Genomic DNA, 21,009 nt, shown 5'->3' on the forward strand with positions numbered 1-21,009 from the left:
AACTGCAGTTTCTAGGAAATCGTACGCTTTGACATAAATATTGTATAAGCAACCTTGATGGGAGGGGTTATAATGTGCGACTAGGACCTGGGAGACCAGGTCAGCCATGAAGCTCACTGGTTGACCTTGGACCAGTTACCGCCTCTTGGCTTAATCAACCTCACAGGGTTGTTGTGGGGATTAAATGAGAAGGGGAAGAACCATGCATGCCACTTTGAGCTCCCTGGAGGAAAAGGTGGGACAAAAATGCAATAAAGGAGGAGAACAACAAGAACTTCAGCTGCAAATGTGTGTGTGAAAATGTGGATTCCAAACAAGGCCCAGCTCAAATGCAACATTCTGTGGTGTCTCAGCCTTGTAGTTGCATTGCTGTATAAGCTGCATTTTACTTCTTACCCTTTCCCCATAATCCCACTAGCAGTATTTGTTGGGATTTAAGGCTGTGTGTGTGTGTGTGTGTGTGTGTGTTGGGAGGCAGAGTGGAAGAGCGGCCACCTGCCACCCCAGCAGTCTGCCTTGAGGCTCTTAAGACGGTGCCTCTTATCAGCTGCATAATGTCAGTGCCAAGTGCCAAAAACACAGGTGTTGCCTTGGAAACCCAAGATACGCTGTGCCAGCAGTTCTAGCAAACAGCTGAAGAACTGTGCGTATGTCGCGGGTGGTGGAGAGGTGCACATTTCTACTGAGAAACCATCTGTTCCAGTGACAGTTATTAACCTGCTGGTGCTTTGAGTATGACGGAGTCAAGCCGAACTTTAGCAGGCAGATGGATAGAGTGGTTGCTGCTGCTGCTTGCTTCTGTTCCAGCAGAAATCCCTTCTCTCTGCTCCTCTCACATTGCTCTCAGGATTATCAAGCAGTGGGAAGGAAGCCTGTTGAAGGATGAATCATAGAATCATACAACTATTGGGCTAGAAGAGACCCCTGACAGATGACCATCCAACCTTCGCTTAAAGACCTCCAATGATGGAGAATCCACCAACTTCCGAGGGAGTCCAAATGCTATTGGAAAGCTTGCAAGCAGGATGCAGATACTATGGCCATCATGTGTGTGTCTGCATGACTTGGTATTCTGAGGTAGAGTGCCTTTATCCATGGCAGTTCCATTCCTTAGGCTTACTGAAAGCTTTTGCCTTCATCAAGCATCTGCTATCAGGAATGTAAGAATCCAAAAGGGTAGGGAGGAGAGAGGAAGTGGTCTTTGCTTTGGCAGCTTGAATCTATTTTGTCTTTAATTAGGAAGGAAGCTTTCATCTCTGCATTTCAAGAGATCATAAAAATCAATGTGTTTCTCCACATTTCCGAGCCAGAATACACACATTTCATCGCTTAATTGCCGTTAACTCTCTGCTAATACCCCCCATTAAGTGTGATTTATGAGAGCTGCATAAAAAAAACTCGGGGAAGATAAAATTTTAATTCATCCTAAACTTTGCAAGAGAGAACTGTGGGATTCCAAAGCCACTGGGAGGCTCAAAATAATTTTACCACAGCCAAGCTACAGAAAGCAGCTTTCTTTCACTTCACTGTGGTTGGAAGAAACAATGTGTTGCTCAAAGAGAGAGACAGAGAGATCATGGGCTGAGGAAGAAGCCGACAGTAGAACATAGCCCTTACTTCTGGTTTCCATTTGAAACTTGGGTGGCGATGAGAAGCAGCTTGTTCACACCAAACACAGGCACATGCCGTCTCCGCACAGGTACAAGAGCTTGTGTGACACAGCCCGCATCCATACCATGCATTTAAAGCAGTAGTATTGATGCTTTTGAATTATGGTGCTGGAGGAGACTCTTGAGAGTCCCATGGACTGCAAGAAGATCAAACCTATCCATTCTTAAGGAAATCAGCCCTGAGTGCTCACTGGAAGGACAGATCCTGAAGCTGAGACTCTAATACTTTGGCCACCTCATGAGAAGAGAAGACTCCCTGGAAAAGACCCTGATGTTGGGAAAGATGGAGGGCATAAGGGGACGACAGAGGACGAGATGGCTGGATAGTGTTCTCGAAGCTACCAGCACGAGTTTGACCAAACTGCAGGAGGCAGTGGAAGACAGAAGTGCCTGGTGTGCTCTGGTCCATGGGGTCACGAAGAGTCAGACACGACTAAACGACTAAACAACAACATGCTTTAAACAGCCATGTATTCCCCACAAAGGATTCTGGTAAGTGTAGTTTGTTAAGGGTGCTGAAGGTTGTTAGGAGACTCGTGGAGGAGAAAGAGGACTATCAATGGCTACTAGCCACAATCGCTATGCTCTGCCCCCAGAGTCAGATGCAGCAATAGCTCCTGAATACCAGTTGCCTGAAAACCCAGGGAAGTGCTCATGAGCTTGAATCCTGCTTGCTAGTTTCCCACAGGCATCTGGCTGGTCCAAGAGAGAACACGATGCTGGACTAGATGAGACATTGGCCTTACTGTATGTGCTTCTGATGTTCTTATAGACCCCATAGTTCTCTCTCTCCTTCATCTTCTTTTATCTAGGCTAAATCAACCCAGTCCTTTCAACCTCTTCTCCCACAGCTTGTTTTCCATGCCCCTGGTCATCCTTCTTGCCCTACCTGAACATGTTCCAGTTTATCTCTATCCTTCTTAAAAGAGAAGGACCTATAACTGGACATGATGCTGAAGATGAGGTTTGACCAGTGAAGAACAAAACGGAACTATTACTTCCTACCACTTGACTAGAAACTGTGGTCCTACTCATGAAGCCTAATGTTGCATTTATTCAATTTTTTATGCAGTGGCTACTATGTGTATGAGAGAATTATTATTATCATTATTATTTAGCCATCCTCCACCCTAAGGTTTTACTGCAATGACATAAATTACAGCATTAAACACATTTTAAAACAACTGATGATCACAATAATAGGGCGAGTCCTAGAACTATAAATCTCAAATGCCAAAGGTCAGGGTAAAGACATAATGCCTTCAGCATATGATGAAACTTGTATAGTGAAGGTGTCCAACACACTTGTGTGTTGAGGGAATTTCACATCTCAGGGAGCTACCACTCACACCCTTGAGCCTGGTGAGGGTGGCGAAACTACCAAGAGGGCCCCTGCTCTGATTGTAGCACCCAACAGAGCCTATAGCAAATTGTCTGCATATGTGAACCTATACATGGAAGAAATATCTGGGCACAGATGTTTAAGGAAGATCAAAAGCTCCCCACCCCCATTTTTATTTTTAAATCCATTTTGCAGTAATCACAAACGTTGCCAAATTTGGAAAAGTGTGAAGTTCTGCAAAAAGTGCAAAACAATGATTTTACAGTAACCACTTGTCAAAGCTTCTAATCTCCTGCTGCGGAGCTTTTGCTTCTGCTGCTCTTACAGCGGCTGTTTTTCTTCTGCAATGTCTTTCTGTTGACTTTGGAAGGCCAAAGCTTTGGGTTTCATCGCTCCGTAGGCAAGGGAGCCTCGTTTTCCTGTCATTTGTGGCTGGAGCGCCTCCAACACTGTCACTGGGAAGCATACAACAAAGGATAGTTCGGAAACTGCACTCAGCTCTTTCTCTCTCAAACAAAACTGTGCCTTGTTACTTTCCTAGCTTTGAAGAAAAATCATGTCTCACCACTTCAGAAAAAAAATCCCAGAGCTGACTCCAGTCTGGTTTTGATAAGTAAATGCATTTCAAGGTTGAGTTTCCAGAGTCAAGCAGTTCTATGTTTATAACGTGGCCTTCCCCCACTTTCATGTCTACCAGGGATGAAGAATCAGTAACTCTCAAGGCAGGGGCAATCCATCCCATTTCCCTGCCAGAGGTGAAACAGGAAAGTGCTGCCCCCTTGCCAAGCCTCGCCTACCAGGATCACACAGCTTTCAGTGAGACCTCGTGAGATTGTGCAGAGCTCAGTGAGGTCTTGTGAAACCTTCGCAATATCCCACTAGAGTTCCACAAGACTGTGTGAGATCTTGATGGAAGCTGCCACTGTGCAACCTCGGCAGCAGCAGCAGGAGTGGGCGAGGTACCCCTTGGGGCACTGCTCATGGGATTCTGCTGCCCGAGGTGGGCTGCTTCACTCCCTCTTCTCATGTTTGGACTGGCCCTGCTGCCAGATGTTGGAGGACTCCTGGTCACACCAATCCCAGCCAGGAAAGCCAAGTGTCATGAATGATGGAAGTCCAACAGTATCTGCAAGCCCAGATTCTCTGTCCCCCCTGATGTTGTGTTGATATTCAAAGCCCTGAACAAGTTGTGTCCAGGATGCCATAAGGATCATCTGAGCCTCTATATCCCAGCTCGCTCACCGAGCTCATTTGGAGGAATCTTATTGGTTGTCCGCAGTGTTATAGAGGACCAACTGATCTAACCATTTGTTGCAGGTCCCTTGGTGTCAAAAACGCTTTCAACAGAAATTAGGTCTACATTCGCATCATTTAAAGAGCTGTGATGCCACTTTAAACAGCCATGGCTCCCCCCAAGGAATTATGGGAACTGTAGTGTTGTGATGGGTGTTGGGGGCCACCATATTCCCTGAGAAGAGGGACTGACTATTAAACCACTTTGGGAATTGTAGCTCTGTTAGGGGCATAGCTGTCAACGTTTCCCTTTTTTAAGGGAAATTCCCTTATTCCGAATAGGATTCCTCGCAAGAAAAGGGAAAAGTTGACAGCTATGGTTAGGGGCCTCCTAACAATTCTCAGCACCCTTAACAAACTACTTTCAATCAGCATTTAACAGGAAGCACTTAACCTTTTGACCTAACTGTTTGTTAAACCTTTGTATATGTGGCATATACAAAGAAGTATTTTTAATGCTGCACCCCCCTACAAACCACAACACCATCTTTGTTTCATTCTTTTCTGTGGCCATTTTCCTGTGGCTTTGTTTGAATGTTAGTGTGAGCAGGTGAGATGAGTAATAAGGAGATATCTCTGCCAAGCCGCCCCTCCTGATCTTCATGCTGCAAAAGCCAACCACAATTTGTGTGGTGGGGCCCTTACAGCAAAGCAGTAGAGCGCTGTGAGGGAAAGGTTATTGCAGAGCACCTAGCACCTAATATAGGCAGTCTCATGCGTTTTAATAGAAATATATAAAATTATTCAGAAAATGTTGTCAATGTGGTGTAGTAGGTTAGTGTCAGACTAGGTCATAAGAGACCAGGATTCAAATCTCCCAATCAGCCCTGAAGTTGACCGGGTGGACTTGGGCCAGTCTCTGTCTCTCAGCCTAACCTACCTCACAGCTTCTGGACCAAGTGCAAGGGGAGCCCATACAGAGCGCACTGCAGCAATCCAGCCTTGAAGCAACCAGTGCAGGAACCACTGTGGCCAAGCTTTCCCGGTCCAGAAATGGTTGTAGCTGTTGAACCAACTACAAGTAGGAACACTTTCTGTTTTCTATGGCTTTCTAGACTTCTAGAATGGACGGCAGCCAAGGACTAGAATGCAGAAGTGTCTACTGTGGTGGCAAGAATGCAGAAGAGTCGTCTGTTTTTTGGAGCAGAAACAGCAAAAATTCCCTGGGTGACACACTGAAATCTACACACACACACACAGCTCAGCCCAGTGTTCCTCACTTGCAGCTCACCAGAACACAAGCTAAAAAACAAGTTGGGGTGAGGGTGTGCAGTGAATACAATCCTCGTTCACTGTGGACAAAGAGTCACCTGGAATCTCTGCCCTTAGAGATTTAGCAGGCACCTTCTGTGCCAACTTTTAAGCACCTGCTGAAAACTTTTCTGTTCCACCAGGCCTATTGCAGGTGGAATACATCCTTCCACAATGGTTCATTGATGTCTGTGTTTAACTTTTAAAATATGGTTTTCATTAGTGTGGTTTTACTGCTGTAAACTGCATATATACGTACTGCAGCATTGTGTGTGTGTGTGTGTGTGTGTACACACACATGACGCAGCAGCGGTATACAAATATTTTTATAAATAAAATTTAGTTAAGAATAGCAGTGTTGTTATGAGGCTGCGTATTCACCTCACAGACCTCCAATTCCCAGAGTGGTTTAACCATCAGTCTCTGTTCATGGAGAGCTCTGGGAGGGGAACAGTGGTCTCCCAACAACTATCCCAACACCCTGAGCAAACTACAGCTCCCAGAACTCTTTGAGAGAAGAGTGTGGCATCACAGCACTTTATATGTATGGTGCAAATGTGGCCTTTGTGTCTCCTCTGTGGAGAACATGGCCAGTTTGTGTGAGAGTTTTTGGGAACAGGGCCTAGAATGGGGCCTAGATTCATGCAACCAACTTCCAGCTGTCCATATCCCTCATTTAGCTTAAGTACAATGCCTTGCAAAGCATCATGGGAACAACACTCCATAAACACGCCATTGTTCTTGCTATTTATTTGAGCCACATGAGGGAGGAAAACAAGACAAAGGTTTTTTTCCTTTTTAAATGCTCCTTAAAACCAGAAACATCTGTTTCGGTTATGGCTTTTGCTGGCCAATTTCTATGCTGTTTTCCATGGGTGAGGGCAGGCGAGGTACTGTTTCAGCTGACACAGGACTTGGGGGAATGTAGTCAGTTGGAAAAGAATGAACTCCATGGAGGGGGAGGGGAAAGCAGGCGAAGCTCCTTCTCATTAATCTTCACTTTTCCAGCTCTTTCTTTGCAACTTGGAAACATCCACCTAGCACCCGGCGAGTCCATTCAGTTCACAGCAGGCCGGACGGCATTTAAAATCAAAATCACATGGTCAGCTACTCATTTTGGATGGCTTTTCTTTTTAAGTGACAAAGTAGCCATGACTGTGGCTTCCTGCCATTAGTCCGTATCGTGAAGATTACACGCTCCATTAAATAGTGTGCATATCCTAATGGAAGCAGATTATAAAGGCAAAAAGCCTCCACCACAATCCAGTAATGGATTTAGGCACATATGGAAAATAGGGTGTTGCATTAGTTCCACACAGTTTTCAGTAGGTGGCCTTCGGTTCAGTTCAGACCAACGACCATCTGCAGGCAGAGCACGGGCTTTGCTACCAAACTGTAAAGCCATCTATGCATAGGCTGCCCCTCTCAACAAATGTTACAAGAATTCCCACGGCATGGGCAGGTGAGTAACAGAGCAGGGTGGAGAACCACTAGCTCGCGGGCCTCTTTCAGCCCACCAGACCTCTCCGGCTGACCCACAGGGTTGTTTCAGCCAAGCCCATGCCCTCCTCAGTCAAAAGGGGATTTGCAGGTACCGGCTAGCCATTGATTGGCTGAGCCCTATGCAAAGCTCTGGGAAAGATGGCACCTTGAAAGGGTCACTTGAAGACCCAACGATCAGCTGGTTGTCAGATCTTGATAAGCCCTCTTCAAGGCGCTGCACAGCCTAGCCCTTTGGAAGGGGCTGGTGAAAAGGGCCACCTGACATCATCGTGATCTCAAGGGATCCTCTACATCCACCTGTCAGACCTGGTGTGCAAGGGGTGGAAGAGGTAACAGTCTGGTCCACTGGCCAGATCTGGTTCTCAAGCCCTGATACAGAGCATCTACTTTGCACACAGAAGGTCCTTGGTTCAGTCCCCAGCATCTTCAGGTTAGGCTAAGCATGTCCTCTGCCTGAAACCTTGGAAAGCCAGTGCTAGCTGGCACTGCCTTCCAGATGTAGCTGTACTGCAACTCCCATCAGTCCAAGTCATCGCAGACAATAACCAGAAATTATTTGTAGTCCAGCAACACCTGGAGATTTCTCCTGGTGTAGACAAAACTGATCTCATCTGAGCAAGTATGACTAGGCTGCAATATCTGCCCTCTGCGGCAATTTTTAATTCATTGCATTTTTACCCCATCTTTTTCTGCAAGGAGCTCAAGCTGGCATACCTGGTTCTTCTCCCGTTCCTCATTTAATCCCCACAACAACCCTGTGAGGCTGAGAGGCAGTGCCGGGCCCAAGGTCACCAAGTGAGCTTCACGGTCGAGTGAGGATTTCAACCCTGGCCTCTCCCAGGTCTTAGTCCGTCACTCTAACCACTGTACCATACAGCATGCCATGGCAGTTGAACGGGGCCCTAGTGTTTTTGGGTTATTTTCCATCAGCATGCACTAATCTTCAAGAAGAAACCTGAAAATTGCATTAAGGCAGTGTAGTATTAAATCAGAACTCTGTGCATCCATTAAAGGGAGAGAGAAAAGCCTGGTTAATTAACTTAAAAAGCTTGTTGACCAACAGCTCTGATGTAAACACATTGACCAATGAAAATAAAAACCCACAGATTAGAAAACGGTAAGTATAAAAATGCCAGTCAACATATTTCCTCCCCAAAAAACCAGAGGAGTATAAAAAACAAGGTAACTGAACAGGCTAACAACACTGTGGTTGACATTAAGGTCCAATATAACATTTGTTGCGGCAACCAAATTGCTGCTGTCTAATGGTCGCTGACAGAAAAGAGTTAACCTACATTCTACTGGAGTAAGGAATGAGTTATTTTCTTTTAAATTAATTTTAACAAGGCTTTTCTGCTGTCAATGACTGGTGTTGCATCAGGTGGGAGCAACTGTTAAGTGCAGAGTCTTTAAAAAACTTCGCAGGCGGAAACAACCGGATCCTTCCCCCACCTCCAGGAAAAGCCACACCACCACCTTTTGTCTACAAACTATTTTTAGCGTTTCACATATATAGTGTTTTCAGTTATTTGTATGATTTACTGCATGTGGAAAACATGACAGTTGGTTGCAAAAGGCCTGTGCATTCCACAAACAAAGCACTGTAACATTTGTCCCTCTTGTTGTTTTGAATAATAAAAACAACAGTAATAAAAAACTGGGGCCAGGAAGCAAAGCCAAACTTAGAGAGTGTGTGTGTGTGTGTGTGTGTGTATACACACACACACACACTCGTAATACAATACTACCCTTAAGAAGCCATCTGCTCACATGACAAAGCTGCTCCGAAAACCTTCATTTCCAAATGCTCATCTCCAAAACTTTTTCTGTTCATTTCAATCCCTACTCAGTCAAGAAGGTCCTACCCTCCTTCTGCATCAAGCAGATCAAAAAAAGTGCATCCTTCTGTGAAGAGCCTTAAAAAACCCAAAAAACTAGATTCTTGTTATACAATCATATTATAAGCCCTTGATTAATTTCTGCATGGTGCTGTCAGTTTAAAAACTGAAGGGGATCTTCCTCTGGATGTTATAACTTATGATTTATGGATCCAGAATTTGACTCCTGGGTGTAAGAAAGACAGAGACCATAAGTTGGGGTGGGTGCCGTTCTGATGCCCAAGCCTGCAAAATGCCCAAGCTGAAAGTCAACATTTCAGGTGCCCCCAAATCTATCAAAGGGACGAAAACTTTCAGCAACGCTCAACACCTGATGTGTTGGGGGTCCAATTCAGCTCTGCCTCAAATGCCAATAAAAGCAACTCGCTGTTAGGCCCCATCTGCACTATACATTTAAAGCAGTATCGTACCACTTTAAAAGTCATGGCTTTCCACAAAGAATCCTAGGAACTGTGGTTTGTTCAGGGTGCAGAGACCTCTACAATTCCCAGAGTTCCCTGGGAAGAGGAACGGATTGTTCTGGAAACTGTAGCTCTGTGGACGGAATAAGGGGTCTCCTCACAACTCTCAGCATACTTAACAAATGACAGCTCCCAGGATTCATGAAGGGAAGCATAGGAAGCTTCCTGAATCAGACCACTGGGTCCACCTAGTTCAGAATGATCTCCACTGACTGGCAGTGGCTTCCCAGAGTTTCAGACAGGAGTCTCACCTAGCCCTAGATGGAGATGCTGTTGGGGATTGAACCTGAGACCTTCAGCACACAAGGCAGATGCTCTACCGCTGAGCTACAGCCCTTCCCCATAGCCATGACTACTTGAAGCGGAATGATACTGCTTCAAATATATAGAGCAGGCCAGGCCTTAGAGGAGACAAGCAGGCTCTCACATATTTTAGTTTGATTCAGTATCTTCTTCCTTAACCACAGAGGAGGAAAACACATGAGACCAAAAGACACGATGAAAGTTACTCCTCTGAAAAGTGCACTTTGGAAAGTGTGTGTTCCCTGTACTCCTCAGAAATAAGCATGCGGCCCCTGAAATTAACAAGGCCATGCAGGGGTCAGCTATGGAAAGATGACCAAGCTGTGTTGGACGTGTAAAACTCTGCCTCCGCTGACCACTGTTCCACTCTGTCCTCGTCGGACCTGTCGCTGTCATCTCCACTGGAGGGTTCATAGCCAACCAGAGGAGAATGGGTTGTCTTCGACTGTTCCTCGCTCTCCTTTTTCGCTGACACCAGCTGTTTGTAGCAAAGGTTGCACACCCTTAAAGGCTTCGGGGACAGCCGGGGCATCAGGAACCTTTGCCGAGAGCAGTCTCCGCACACCACAAAGCCACACTTCCGACAGTGGTGCCTGCGCGTGAGAGTGGAGAACTTGGTTTGCGTGCAGCGCATGCAGATGTCGGTGGCCTTGTCTGGGATCCAGGGGGCGGCGTGTTCCGTGGGGGGCTGCTGGCCCATCTTGGACAGCAAGTGGCGGATGCATTCCTCCAGGTGGCTGATCCATTCTTTCCTCTCGGTCAGGGAAGCGGCGGAAACGACGAAGGACTTCTTGGCCGTTTTGATCATCCAACGGTTCTTCATCTGCAGGGTATCCGGCAAAGTCTCCAGGGTGACTTCGTCAAGCGGTATGATGTGTTGGGAGCTGTACTTCCTCCTGTTGATCACAATGCTTCCATACACAAGGATGTCGTTGAACAGGAAGAAGATCCGCGGTTTGGCTTTCTTCCGGCATTCTTTGGTCAAAATCCCTTCGCCCAAGAGGACCCTTCCAGGTATGGCCAACGGCTGGCCGGATGCTCCAAAGCAGCTCTCCACAGTCGCAATGCGTTGGCTGTTGATCTCAGTGTTGGCCAGATGGTCTACCATCTTGACAGGTCACCTGGAAGCAAGGAAGGAAAACAGAAGCTGTGACTGCTGAATCTGAGACCAAAAGGATCAAGGAAGTGGGAGTAACTCCCCTAAGAGGAAAGGTTGTGACAATCAGGGGGGTTTTGTGTTTAGAGCAGAGTTTCCCACATTTGAGTCTCCAGCTGGAGACCCAAGTTTGGGAAACCCTGTTTTGGAGAAAAGGCAGGCAAGAGACAACACGATCGAGGCATATAAAATGATGTAGGGTTCGCATGGTGCATAGCTAGGCTATAGAATTCACTACCACAAGATATAATAATAATAATAACAATATTATTATTATTATTATTATTAATAGCCTGCCCATCTGGCTGGGTTTCCCCAGCCACTCTGGGCGGCTTCCAACAAAATATTAAAAATACATTAAAACATCAGACATTAAAAACTTCTCTAAACAGGGCTGCCTTCATATGTAGTTGTGCCCAGGTTCATTTGTGGGTTTCCAAAAGGCAACTGGTTAACCAGTGAGAACAGCATGATGGCCTAGACTGGCCACTGCCTATGCTTATGTATCTTCCCTCGTCAGTGCCATGACCTTATGCTCCCCCCACTTAACATCCCAGTGGCTGAATTCAAAATGTCAAGACTCTGAAAAGTGCCTTTGCCCATGTAATAAGACAAAACCAGAATTACTTGTCTACAGCAACCCCCATCATAATTCTATGCTTGCATGATCACATATGTACAAACACCTGATACCAAAACACCGAGCGAAACATGGTAATCAGTATCAGAAGGTACCATCCTTTCAGGACTATATGACTGCAGAATGTTTGTGTGTGTGTCTTACATGTTTGGACATTCCCACATGTCAAGGACACCACACACATAGAAATCTAGCATGTCAGGGAAGAAGACTCTAGTTTTCCCGTTATCCTAGTGGGAGAAGAAAAAAATGTTTTCGAAAGGGAGAAGGATTCAAATGTGTCCCCCTAGCAGCAGTCTGAAGTGGTACAGTCTAGGAAGGATCATAGCTGCATGGTTTTGTGAATATCTCTGCAACATCTCTGCAAATGTTCATGAGCAGTGCAGGGTGCACCCACACTGTTCTGCCTTGTGTTGAACAAAATAAGATTTTGCAACCCTAGTGGCAGGCCAAACATTCACATGCATGAAGAAACTGAGTCATTTCTCAAAGGCATCATATAAAATGAAGTTCACAGAGAGCACATGCTTTTTCTTGCACGTACACACAATGGGTAACCTAAGAGAGCATTCACCAAGGAACACACAGCTCCAAAGCACTGAAGGTCATGCCATGGCCAGGTTCCTTTTCTACAATGACTTTGTAAATAAGCATAAAAAATAACCCTGAAAATTCAATATCCAAGACACCTCCCTTCACAAAATGTGCAACAGCTACACCACACAAGAGCTTTGTAGAGAGGAAACAACAGCAAGGCAGAAAGTGCTAGCAATGACAATTGTTTTAAAAACTGCTAGAATGATCATGTTGACAATGCAGTCTGTTAGATGTTGCTCAAGAATGTACCAGTCACTATTGATGGGAAGAGATTTCCCCTACATTTCTCAAGGAGGGCCCACAAAACTCAGTGAAACTGTGTTTGCATCAACATTCCCAGGAATTAAGCTAGGAGGCTCGTGTTACGTTTTGTGAAAGTTTCATGACTGTTCCAGAACTCCCTTATTCCTGCCTGGAAAAAAAATAAACACCCACAATCTGTTATGCAATGATCTTGAGGACCACACTGCCCTTGCCACATTTGAACTCATTTCTTGTGAATGTCGATTTGGCTTGGATATCTATCAGGACATTTATATACATATCTTGACTCGCGTGCCTAAACTGAGATGGGTGTATTGATGGTCATTGTATTATTAATGCGAGCTGGTGGTAGGGCAGTTGTTTCTTTTCACTTTGTTAAACTTTCTATAAAAATTAACTAAAATCGTATTTTGGTCCAACTGAACAGCCAAGCAGGGCCAAGAAACGAGAAGGAACCAAAAAAGAAAGCCTAACCCAACTCAGGGGCTCGCCACGAAGTCAGCCCCCATAGACGGCAACATGCTATAGGAAGGGACAGTGAATGTTGTTGGACTTCAACTCCCGTCATCCCCAGCCCAAATGGCCAATGGTCAGAGATGATGGGAGCTGTTCAGCAACACCTGAAGAGCCACAGGTCCCCCACCTCTCCCCTACAGGGAGAGAGAGAAAGTCAATTCCCCCCTGAAATGCTCCCCAATGCTCATGAGCCGCAGTGTGTGCAACCCCTGTCTATCTCAATCTAATTTCACTTGTGGAAATCTTTGCTTCCCAAGAACCATATGGCCTATACCCACCTGCCAATTTATTCCAAAGAAGGTTTATTGCATACCTCTTATGCAACAGCAGCCCATCCAGACAAGCCTAGCACATAAATTATGGAACTCCCTCCCACAGGAGGCGGTGATGGCTGCCAACTTAGATGGCTTTCATAGAGGATTCAACAAATTCATGGAGGAGGAGAGGGCTATGGATGGCTACCAGCCATGATGACTATGCTCCACCTCCACAGCTGGAAGCAGCAGCACTGCTTCTGAATACCAGTTCCCAGAAAACAGCCAGAGGGGAGGGTGCTCTTGCACTTGAATCCTCCTTGTGGATTTCCCCACATGCATCTGGTTGGCCACTGTGAGAACAAGATGCTGGACTAGATGATCCAACAGCCAGTGTGGTGTAGTGGTTAAGAGCGGTAGACTCGTAATCTGGTGAACCGGGTTCACTTCCCCGCTCCTCCACATGCAGCTGCTGGGTGACCTTGGGCTAGTCACACTTCTCTGAAGTCTCTCAGCCCCACTCACCTCACAGAGTGTTTGTTGTGGGGGAGGAAGGGAAAGGAGAATGTTAGTCGCTTTGAGACTCCTTAGGGTAGTGCTAAAGCAGGATATCGAATCCAAACTCTTCTTCTTAAGCCTACAAAAGTTACTAGCCCCCACACAACTACAGCCATGTTTTATTTCCCCAACAGCCTGCAAGAAGGAATCCGTGGTGCCATGGGGCATCAGATGCAGATCCCTGCATTGCAGGGGGCTGGGCCACGTGATCCTCAGGGTCCCTTCTGACTCTACAATTCTATGATTAAGAACCACTTTTATTTCACACAAAAAACGCCTTTTCGCCTGGAGGCAATTTTGCGCTCACTGTAGGTGATTAGAAACAGCAGTGATTTATAAGTGCTCATAAGGGCTGTTCAGCTTAAGGACCATGGAAGCTTCTTCAGCATTTTTTTTTTTTAAGAAAAGAAACAAATGCACTGCCGAGTTGCTTTGAGGATCAGTCTGTAATAGTGAAGGACCGACTGCCCCACCATCAGCCAGCATGATCGTTTTATATTTCAAAGACAAAACTAAAAGCCACCACGGAGTCGCTTTGCTTCTGCTATTATGAACATAATGACTTTTGCACACTACAGAACAGGAGGGGAGGGAGAAGCATGAAAAGGAAAGAAAACTAAAAACTACAGTACCTCTGATCTCGGTGCCCATTTGAAGTGGGAACACACAGCAGAGAACGGCAAACTCCAATTATATATATAAAAAGGACCATTGGAGCCAACCTTTCATAGCTATTAGCGAGAGGTTGTTTTCATGAGAGCTCTTGGCAGGAGGCCTCTAGTAACCTTTCATCACAGAATCCGCGGGGCTGATTAGTTTCACAGGACTCTTCTGTGGACTTCTGTCTTGTAATGCAAAAAGTTCCCGAGCTTTGCACAGGGCGGCATTAATTGTACCCCTTGGTGGAGACCAAGGATGAAAAGCAAAAGGGTTCTTAGCAGGAAAGCTCTAAGCCACTTGGAACTCCACACCAGGGTGGCAATGAGGTGCAAACCTCCCTCTTTCTCTGTTCCATCAAAACCAACCTTTTCCCCATAAATGTAAAGAGCAGCTCTGCTGGGTCAGGCCAAGGGGACACCTAATCCACTGGCCCCAGCCAGCCAGTCAGTGTTTGGAAAGCTTACACAGGCAACGGGTCTCCTCTCATGTGTTTTGTCACCTATAAGGAGCCAGTGTGGAGTAGAGGTTAGACGCAGCTCTGGACTAAGAACTTGAAGACTTCATGGGAGGCTTTTAAGCAGAAGCTGGACAGCTATTTGCCATGGATGCTTTCACTGCGATTCCTGCATTGCAGGCGGTGGGACTACTAGACGATCCTTGAGGTCCCTTCCAGCTCTACATTTCTATGGTTTTATGAGCATCAAACTCCCCACCCCACTCGGGCATGAAGCCCCACTGGGTGACAGTGGCCCAGTCTCTCTCTCTCTCTCTCTCTCCCCTCAGACTACCCTACCTTACAGGGTTGTTGTGAGGATAAAACGGAAAGAACTGTGTATGCCACCCTGAGCTTCTTGGAGTATCAATGTACGAGGAGTGATGCACCCACTTGACCACCTCTTAATTATTTTATGGTAAGGAAGTGACCATCTCCACCCCCCACTCCAGAAGAGATTATGAAGGAAAGTTAATCCCTTTGACTTCAACCACTAAAAGCCCCTGGATTTAGTTATCTGTAATTCTCCTGGCTTAATCCACCATGGAGGGGATCTTTTCAGTGGTGGCCCCCTATATCTGTGGAACACTCTCCACAGGAAAAACCCCGTCATTATCAGTGTTTAGGCACTAGGCACTTTTCATTGACTTTTGGCCTATGGTAACCAAGCTGGCCCCTGCAGCAGGGTTCATATTTAGGTGGGTATGGGAAGGGCTTTCTTTAATATTATATCAGATGAACATTTCTGGTGTCTTCTATGATGCATTGGTTGGTTTTTTTAAAAAAATCCTGCTGTATTGTTAAGTCACTTGGAGGCTTTTATTTGTGTAAAAAGGGGCAAATACATGTAGATGACAATAATAATAACATCTGTAGCTCCCAGGGTTCTTTAGAAGCCACAACAGCCAAATAGTTTCACAAGTAATCGTTTCACGAGTGACACAGGTGTAATATAACATGAAAATGAAACCATTGCAGAGCTCTTCAGAAGTGATTTGATCTCAAAGCCTGCAGCGACAGAAGTGATCCTGGTTAAGGAATCCACTGGGAGGCACCCAATAAATTCATGACTGTCCTACATTGTGCAATTTCTAGGGGAAAGAACTGGGTGAAAGGTAGAACTGAAGTGATTCACCCAGGAAAGGCAGCAGGATCAGTTCATGGATAATAGCAAAATGTGGAGAGGTTGTTGGCCTCCACAAAACAACCCACTGCCAGTTTCAAAGAAGAAGAAAAAAACCTGGAACAAATTCAATAACAAGGCTGGGAAATAATGCAGATGCAGAAAAGAACAAGATCGGAATGAGAGAAATCTGAACTCTGAAGCAAAACAATATTGTGACTCAGCAAATTTTCAGAGCAGACAGCTGACCAGTTCAGAGAGCAAGTTTAGCTCCTTCGCACTGGCTTTTAGCAATCATTTGCAGCTGTTAGGTGATAGGCACAGTCTTTCGTCAAGGCTGCAGCTGTGATTTAAAGCTCCAAGAACCTTAGTTAACACACACACACACACACACACACACACACACGAAAACTGGGGATGGTATCCACTGCTAGCCCTACTCAGAGTAGGCCCATTGAAATCAATGGACATGGCTAATTTCAGTGGGTCTACTTAGTTGGTAGTATGGCTTAGTTGGAGTCATGGGTCTTAATTGCTGCAGAGCACATCTTGAACCCCCAGCTGCCAAAGTTAAGCACTTTAATAGTACAATTCCGTTGCATGCTGACTTAAAGGTAACCCTACTGAGCTCAATGGGGCCAAAGTAAGCGTACAGCCTTGTTACATGGATTTCAATGGGGCGGGGATTAAAACAACTTTGCTTCCATGGGCCGCTATCCTGTCACATGGAACAAAAACTTTTGAAATGTTTGAAGAGTATAACATACCTTCTTGTCGCAAGAACTGAACACAAAATATTTGGTCGTTTTAGCAAAATTGGGAGCATTCTTCCCACTGATAGCTGTTACTCTTAGGACATGGGAAGGTGCACAGTCTCCTAGTGTTCATCCCAGTAATGTTAGGGAAGGGCCGTAGCTCAGTGGCAGAGCATATGCTTTGAATGCAGAAGGTCCCAGGTTCAATCCCTGGCATATCCAGGCAGTGCAAGTTCCCTGCCTGAAACCCTGGGGAACTGCTGTCTATCAGTGCAGACAGTACTGAGATAGATGGTTCAATGGTTTGATTCAGTATAAGGTAGCTTCCTATATTTTAGGATACACCATTCCAACTGGGCATGCTCAATGGCCATGAAACACTGCCTTGACTGCTGATGGAGAGGAAGACAGGGAATGGAGATGGTTGGTATGCTGAACAGAGCATACTCCATGCTGCAACATTTTGTTGCAGGTCTCACTTGTAGAAACTAGTGGAGACGCTACTTCCAAAGAAAGGGCAGCCAGGCATTGGTTTATAGAGCTCTAGTGACTCAAGAAGCGAAGCCCTGACACAAACATTTCTTGTGCTGCAGTTGAGACAAAGTGGACTCTCAAGTCCACAAGAAACACCTGCCACAACAAATCTTCATTTTCAGCAGCAACAGAAGACTCTGATTATTATGCTGCCTCCATCCTCCTCTCCTCTCCACCCAGCCTCAACTCTGCTAGGGTTGGTTTAGCCTAGAGAAAAGAAGATGGGGGGGAGAGAGGAAAAGGGGTCCATAAGAACACCAGAAGAACCTTCTGGTTCATGCCAATGGCCCATCTAGTCCAGCATCCTGTTCTCCCAGTGGCTAACCGGATGCCTGTGGGAAACCAGCAAGCAGGATTGGAGCACATGAGCTCTCTCCCCTCCTGTGGCTTCCAGCAACTGGTATTCAGAAGCATTGCTGCCTCCAGTTGTGCAGGCAGATCATAGCCACCGATAGCCCTCTCCTCCATGAGTTTGTCTCAATTCTCTTTTAAAGCCACCCAAATTGGTGACCATCACTGTCTCCTGTGGGATCGAGTTCCTTAATTTAACTATGTGCTGCGTGACCAAGTCCTTTATTTCATTGGTCCTGAATCATCCAACATGCAGCTTCATTCGATGTCCAAAAGTTCCAGTGTTATGAGAAAGGGAAGGAAAACCTCACTCTATCCACTTTCTCCATGCCATGCATAATTTTATAAAATTCTATCATGCTGCCTCTTGCAAGCCTTTGCTCTTCAGCTGAAAAGTCCCCAAATGCTGCAACCTGTCTTCATAGGGAACTCGCTCCTTCCCCTTGATCATTTTGGCTGCCCTTTTCTGAACCTTTTCCAACTTTGCCCAATCCTCTTTTAAAGCCATTGTGGTCCCTGTCATTTACCTGCCTCCAATCTCATTTGTGGGGTGGGGTGGGGGGATGGTGAAGTCCCTCTTGCTTTAGTAGGCTGGGGAAAAGGGTGACAGATGAAATATAGGAAGCAGAGGGGACAGTGTCAGCAGCCAGCTTGAAATGCATGGTTATAGGTAGAGATGCCACCTACGGGTCAAGACCCAGGAGTGCTACAGAATGAGAAACAAAGTCAAGCAGGCCCTGTGTTCCTTATCAATCCTCTCTATGACACCAACAGAGAGGGCTTTACCGTCATGCTACAGTGAGAGCAAATAATGTAGAGTTGTGTCAAGATCCTCAGCTGTTTCACTCGCCTCACCTCCTTTTCAGAGCCTCCTGCTGTTGACTCACATTTGACAGTCACCTGGCTGTTTCGACACTGACAGGAGCACTTCTTGGTTTCACTATTTCTTAACGCACCAGCTACATGCTTTGAAGGATTCCTGCCATCGCCACTAAATACACACCCAAACCTAAGAGCTGGGCTGTGGAAGCTTCCATATGCTGCTGCTGCTGGGACTACCACTCCCATCAACCATGACCTTTGGCCAGGCTGGATGGAGCTCAGGGGAGGTGGAGTTCATCAACATCTGGAAAGTCAAAGGTTTTCCACACACACACACCACTCCACCTTACAGAATCTCATCCCCTTCCTATAATCTGGCAGCTGTCCCTGCCATCACACTTAAATAAATAAATAAATAAATAAAATTTAAAAACAAAGTAAGCAACATCATCATCATTATGGATGATAATATTAATTTCATTTATAAATCGCTTCCCATGAGGCATGCCGAAAGGATCATTTAGGTCCATTTCAAGTAAATTCTTGAAAGAAGAAAAGCGTCACTTTATGTATATTTCGATTGCCAGCGGACACAGAGAGTTGGCGTGATGGAAGTTTGAAAGCCGCTCCCACGGGCGGAAATCGCATTTTAAAAGAGCCCCTTTCAGATTACAACAGCGCACCGGCTCTTCGCTCTCAGGTCCGGCGCCGGCACCGCAACAGTTTTGCAAAGTATGTGGAACTTTAAAGGATCGGTGAATTCAAAGCCCCGTAGAAAGACGCTACAGTACACAGACCCTTCGCACAGACCCCACCCCCATGCAGCGCTTCTCGCCCGCCTACGGTCGTGCAAGGCGGAGAGCGCGGTCGAGCCAAGAGAGATGAATGTACCTCCTCGTGACTTTTCCTGGTTCCTGTCCCAACCGGGTCCCCGGGTCCGTCGATCCCGCCAAGAGACGCCTGGGAATCCGCCTTCAAGGGATCCTCTCGCAGCAGAAAGTGCAGTTCCAAAGATTTTTAATCCAGAAGGGCCTCCGCAGAAGGCTCTAGGTTGAGGCTGCAACGCTACCCTTCCCTGGAAGCAAGTCCCATTGAATTTAATGGAGCCTACTTCTGAGTAGGCGACTTTCGCCTGCAAAATCTCACCCTACTTTTTTCTTTCTTTCCCTTTTCGCATCCGCGGCTGCGTAAAAAATGAATGAAACAACAACAGCAAAGTATCTCTGGAACGCTCAGAGTCCCCAACATTCCATTCTCCCCGCTTTCCGTAAGTGTCTCGAGCCAATCAATAGGCCGCCTCCGAAGCAGGACCGTCCGGTTCTGGGACGCTCAGTATCAGCATTCCACGCGTAGCCACGCCCCCGAAAACAACGGCGGCCAATCAGAGGGCGCAGTCGGAGCCTGATGAGTTTGGCTGGGCGGGTGAAAAAGAGAGAGCGGGGGGGGGGGGGAAACAAGAAGAAAAGAAGGGAAGGAAGAAAAAAGAGCAAGGGTGACTTAAAGCGGCGGGGCGGTGCATGGAAACTTTGCATTCTGCTCGTAACGGAAAATCGAAGAATAATAGAATTTTAGAGTTGGGAGGAACCTCAAGGGTCATCTAGTCCAACCCTCTGCAATGCAGGAGTCACAACTAAAGCATCCACGACAGATTTAAGCTCTGTTTAAAAACTTGCAGTGAAAGAGACTCCGGCACCTTCCAAGGGAATCCATTCCACTGTCAAACAGCTCTTACCTTCAGTAAATGCTTTCTAATGGTTGAAACCTCCTTTCTTGTAACTTGAAGCCATTGGTTTGGGTCCTACCCTCCGGAGCAGAAGAAAACAACTTGCTTCATCTTCCACGTGACAGCCCTTTAGATGTTTGAAGATGGCTATCATATCTCGCCTCAGTCATCTCTTCTTCAGGCTAAACATATTCAGCTCCCTCAACCTTTCCTCATAAGGCTTGGTTTCCAGACCCTTGAACATCTTGTTGACCCTCAGTTGCACACATTCCAGCTTGCCAATGCCCTTCTTAAATTGCGGTGCCCAGAACTGTGCACAGGACCCCAGGTGTGGTGTCTGACAAAGGCAGAATAGAATGATACTATCACTTCCTTTGATCTGGACACTATACTTCTGTTGATGTCCAGATCGAGGGAAATAATAGTACCTTTGTCAGGCCCTATCTGGAGAGTAACAGATGCTGACATATCCTCCCTGGGAAGGAATCTAGGAAGGGAGGAAATAGATAGGAAGGGAGTGGGAAAGCCACCTGAGAGCAGATGGTGTCTTAGAGCCAGTGCAGAGCCTGGGAAGACTTTGGCCAAAACCAACTTCCCAGTCAACAGCTGTGTATTTGGAGCAGAGCCCATCCACCCCTAGCCAGCAATAGTCAGAGATGAGCATTTGGAGGGATGTAGATGTAGTAAAACACACACATTTTGAGTGATCAGATTGCTGTGAGAGGAAGTATTTTGTGGTAACAAACCAGCTTCTCTCCAGGAACAAGAGGAGACCAATTCTGCATTTTTTTGTGGCAGAGGCAAACTGTGCACAGAAGCTAGTGGGGAAGGGCCGTGGCTCA

The 21,009-nt window shown here is 46.2% G+C and overlaps 1 protein-coding gene across 3 annotated transcripts in view; it reads right to left on the bottom strand.

The window, feature by feature from the left end:
• The window catches only part of PLEKHF1 (pleckstrin homology and FYVE domain containing 1), a 296,105-nt gene extending 275,586 nt beyond the window's left edge, over window positions 1-20,519 (bottom strand). Inside the window, exons 1-3 of one of the 3 annotated variants that reach the window (XM_081870313.1) lie at window positions 20,177-20,515; window positions 19,336-19,858; window positions 3,151-10,842 (exon numbers count right to left, since the gene is read on the bottom strand). In XM_081870313.1, coding sequence (XP_081726439.1) covers window positions 10,020-10,829 — 810 coding nt within the window. In that variant the 5' untranslated portion in view covers window positions 10,830-10,842; window positions 19,336-19,858; window positions 20,177-20,515 and the 3' untranslated portion in view covers window positions 3,151-10,019. Of the gene's footprint in view, window positions 1-3,150; window positions 10,843-19,335; window positions 19,859-20,176 lie in introns of those variants that run through there. The other 2 variants (XR_014158634.1, XM_081870314.1) reach the window with 2 other exon arrangements.
• Window positions 20,520-21,009: the final 490 nt, after the last annotated feature.

The sequence above is a fragment of the Podarcis erhardii genome (genome assembly GCF_964252035.2).
Source record: "Podarcis erhardii genome assembly, chromosome: 7".
Lineage (NCBI taxonomy): Eukaryota > Metazoa > Chordata > Lepidosauria > Squamata > Lacertidae > Podarcis > Podarcis erhardii.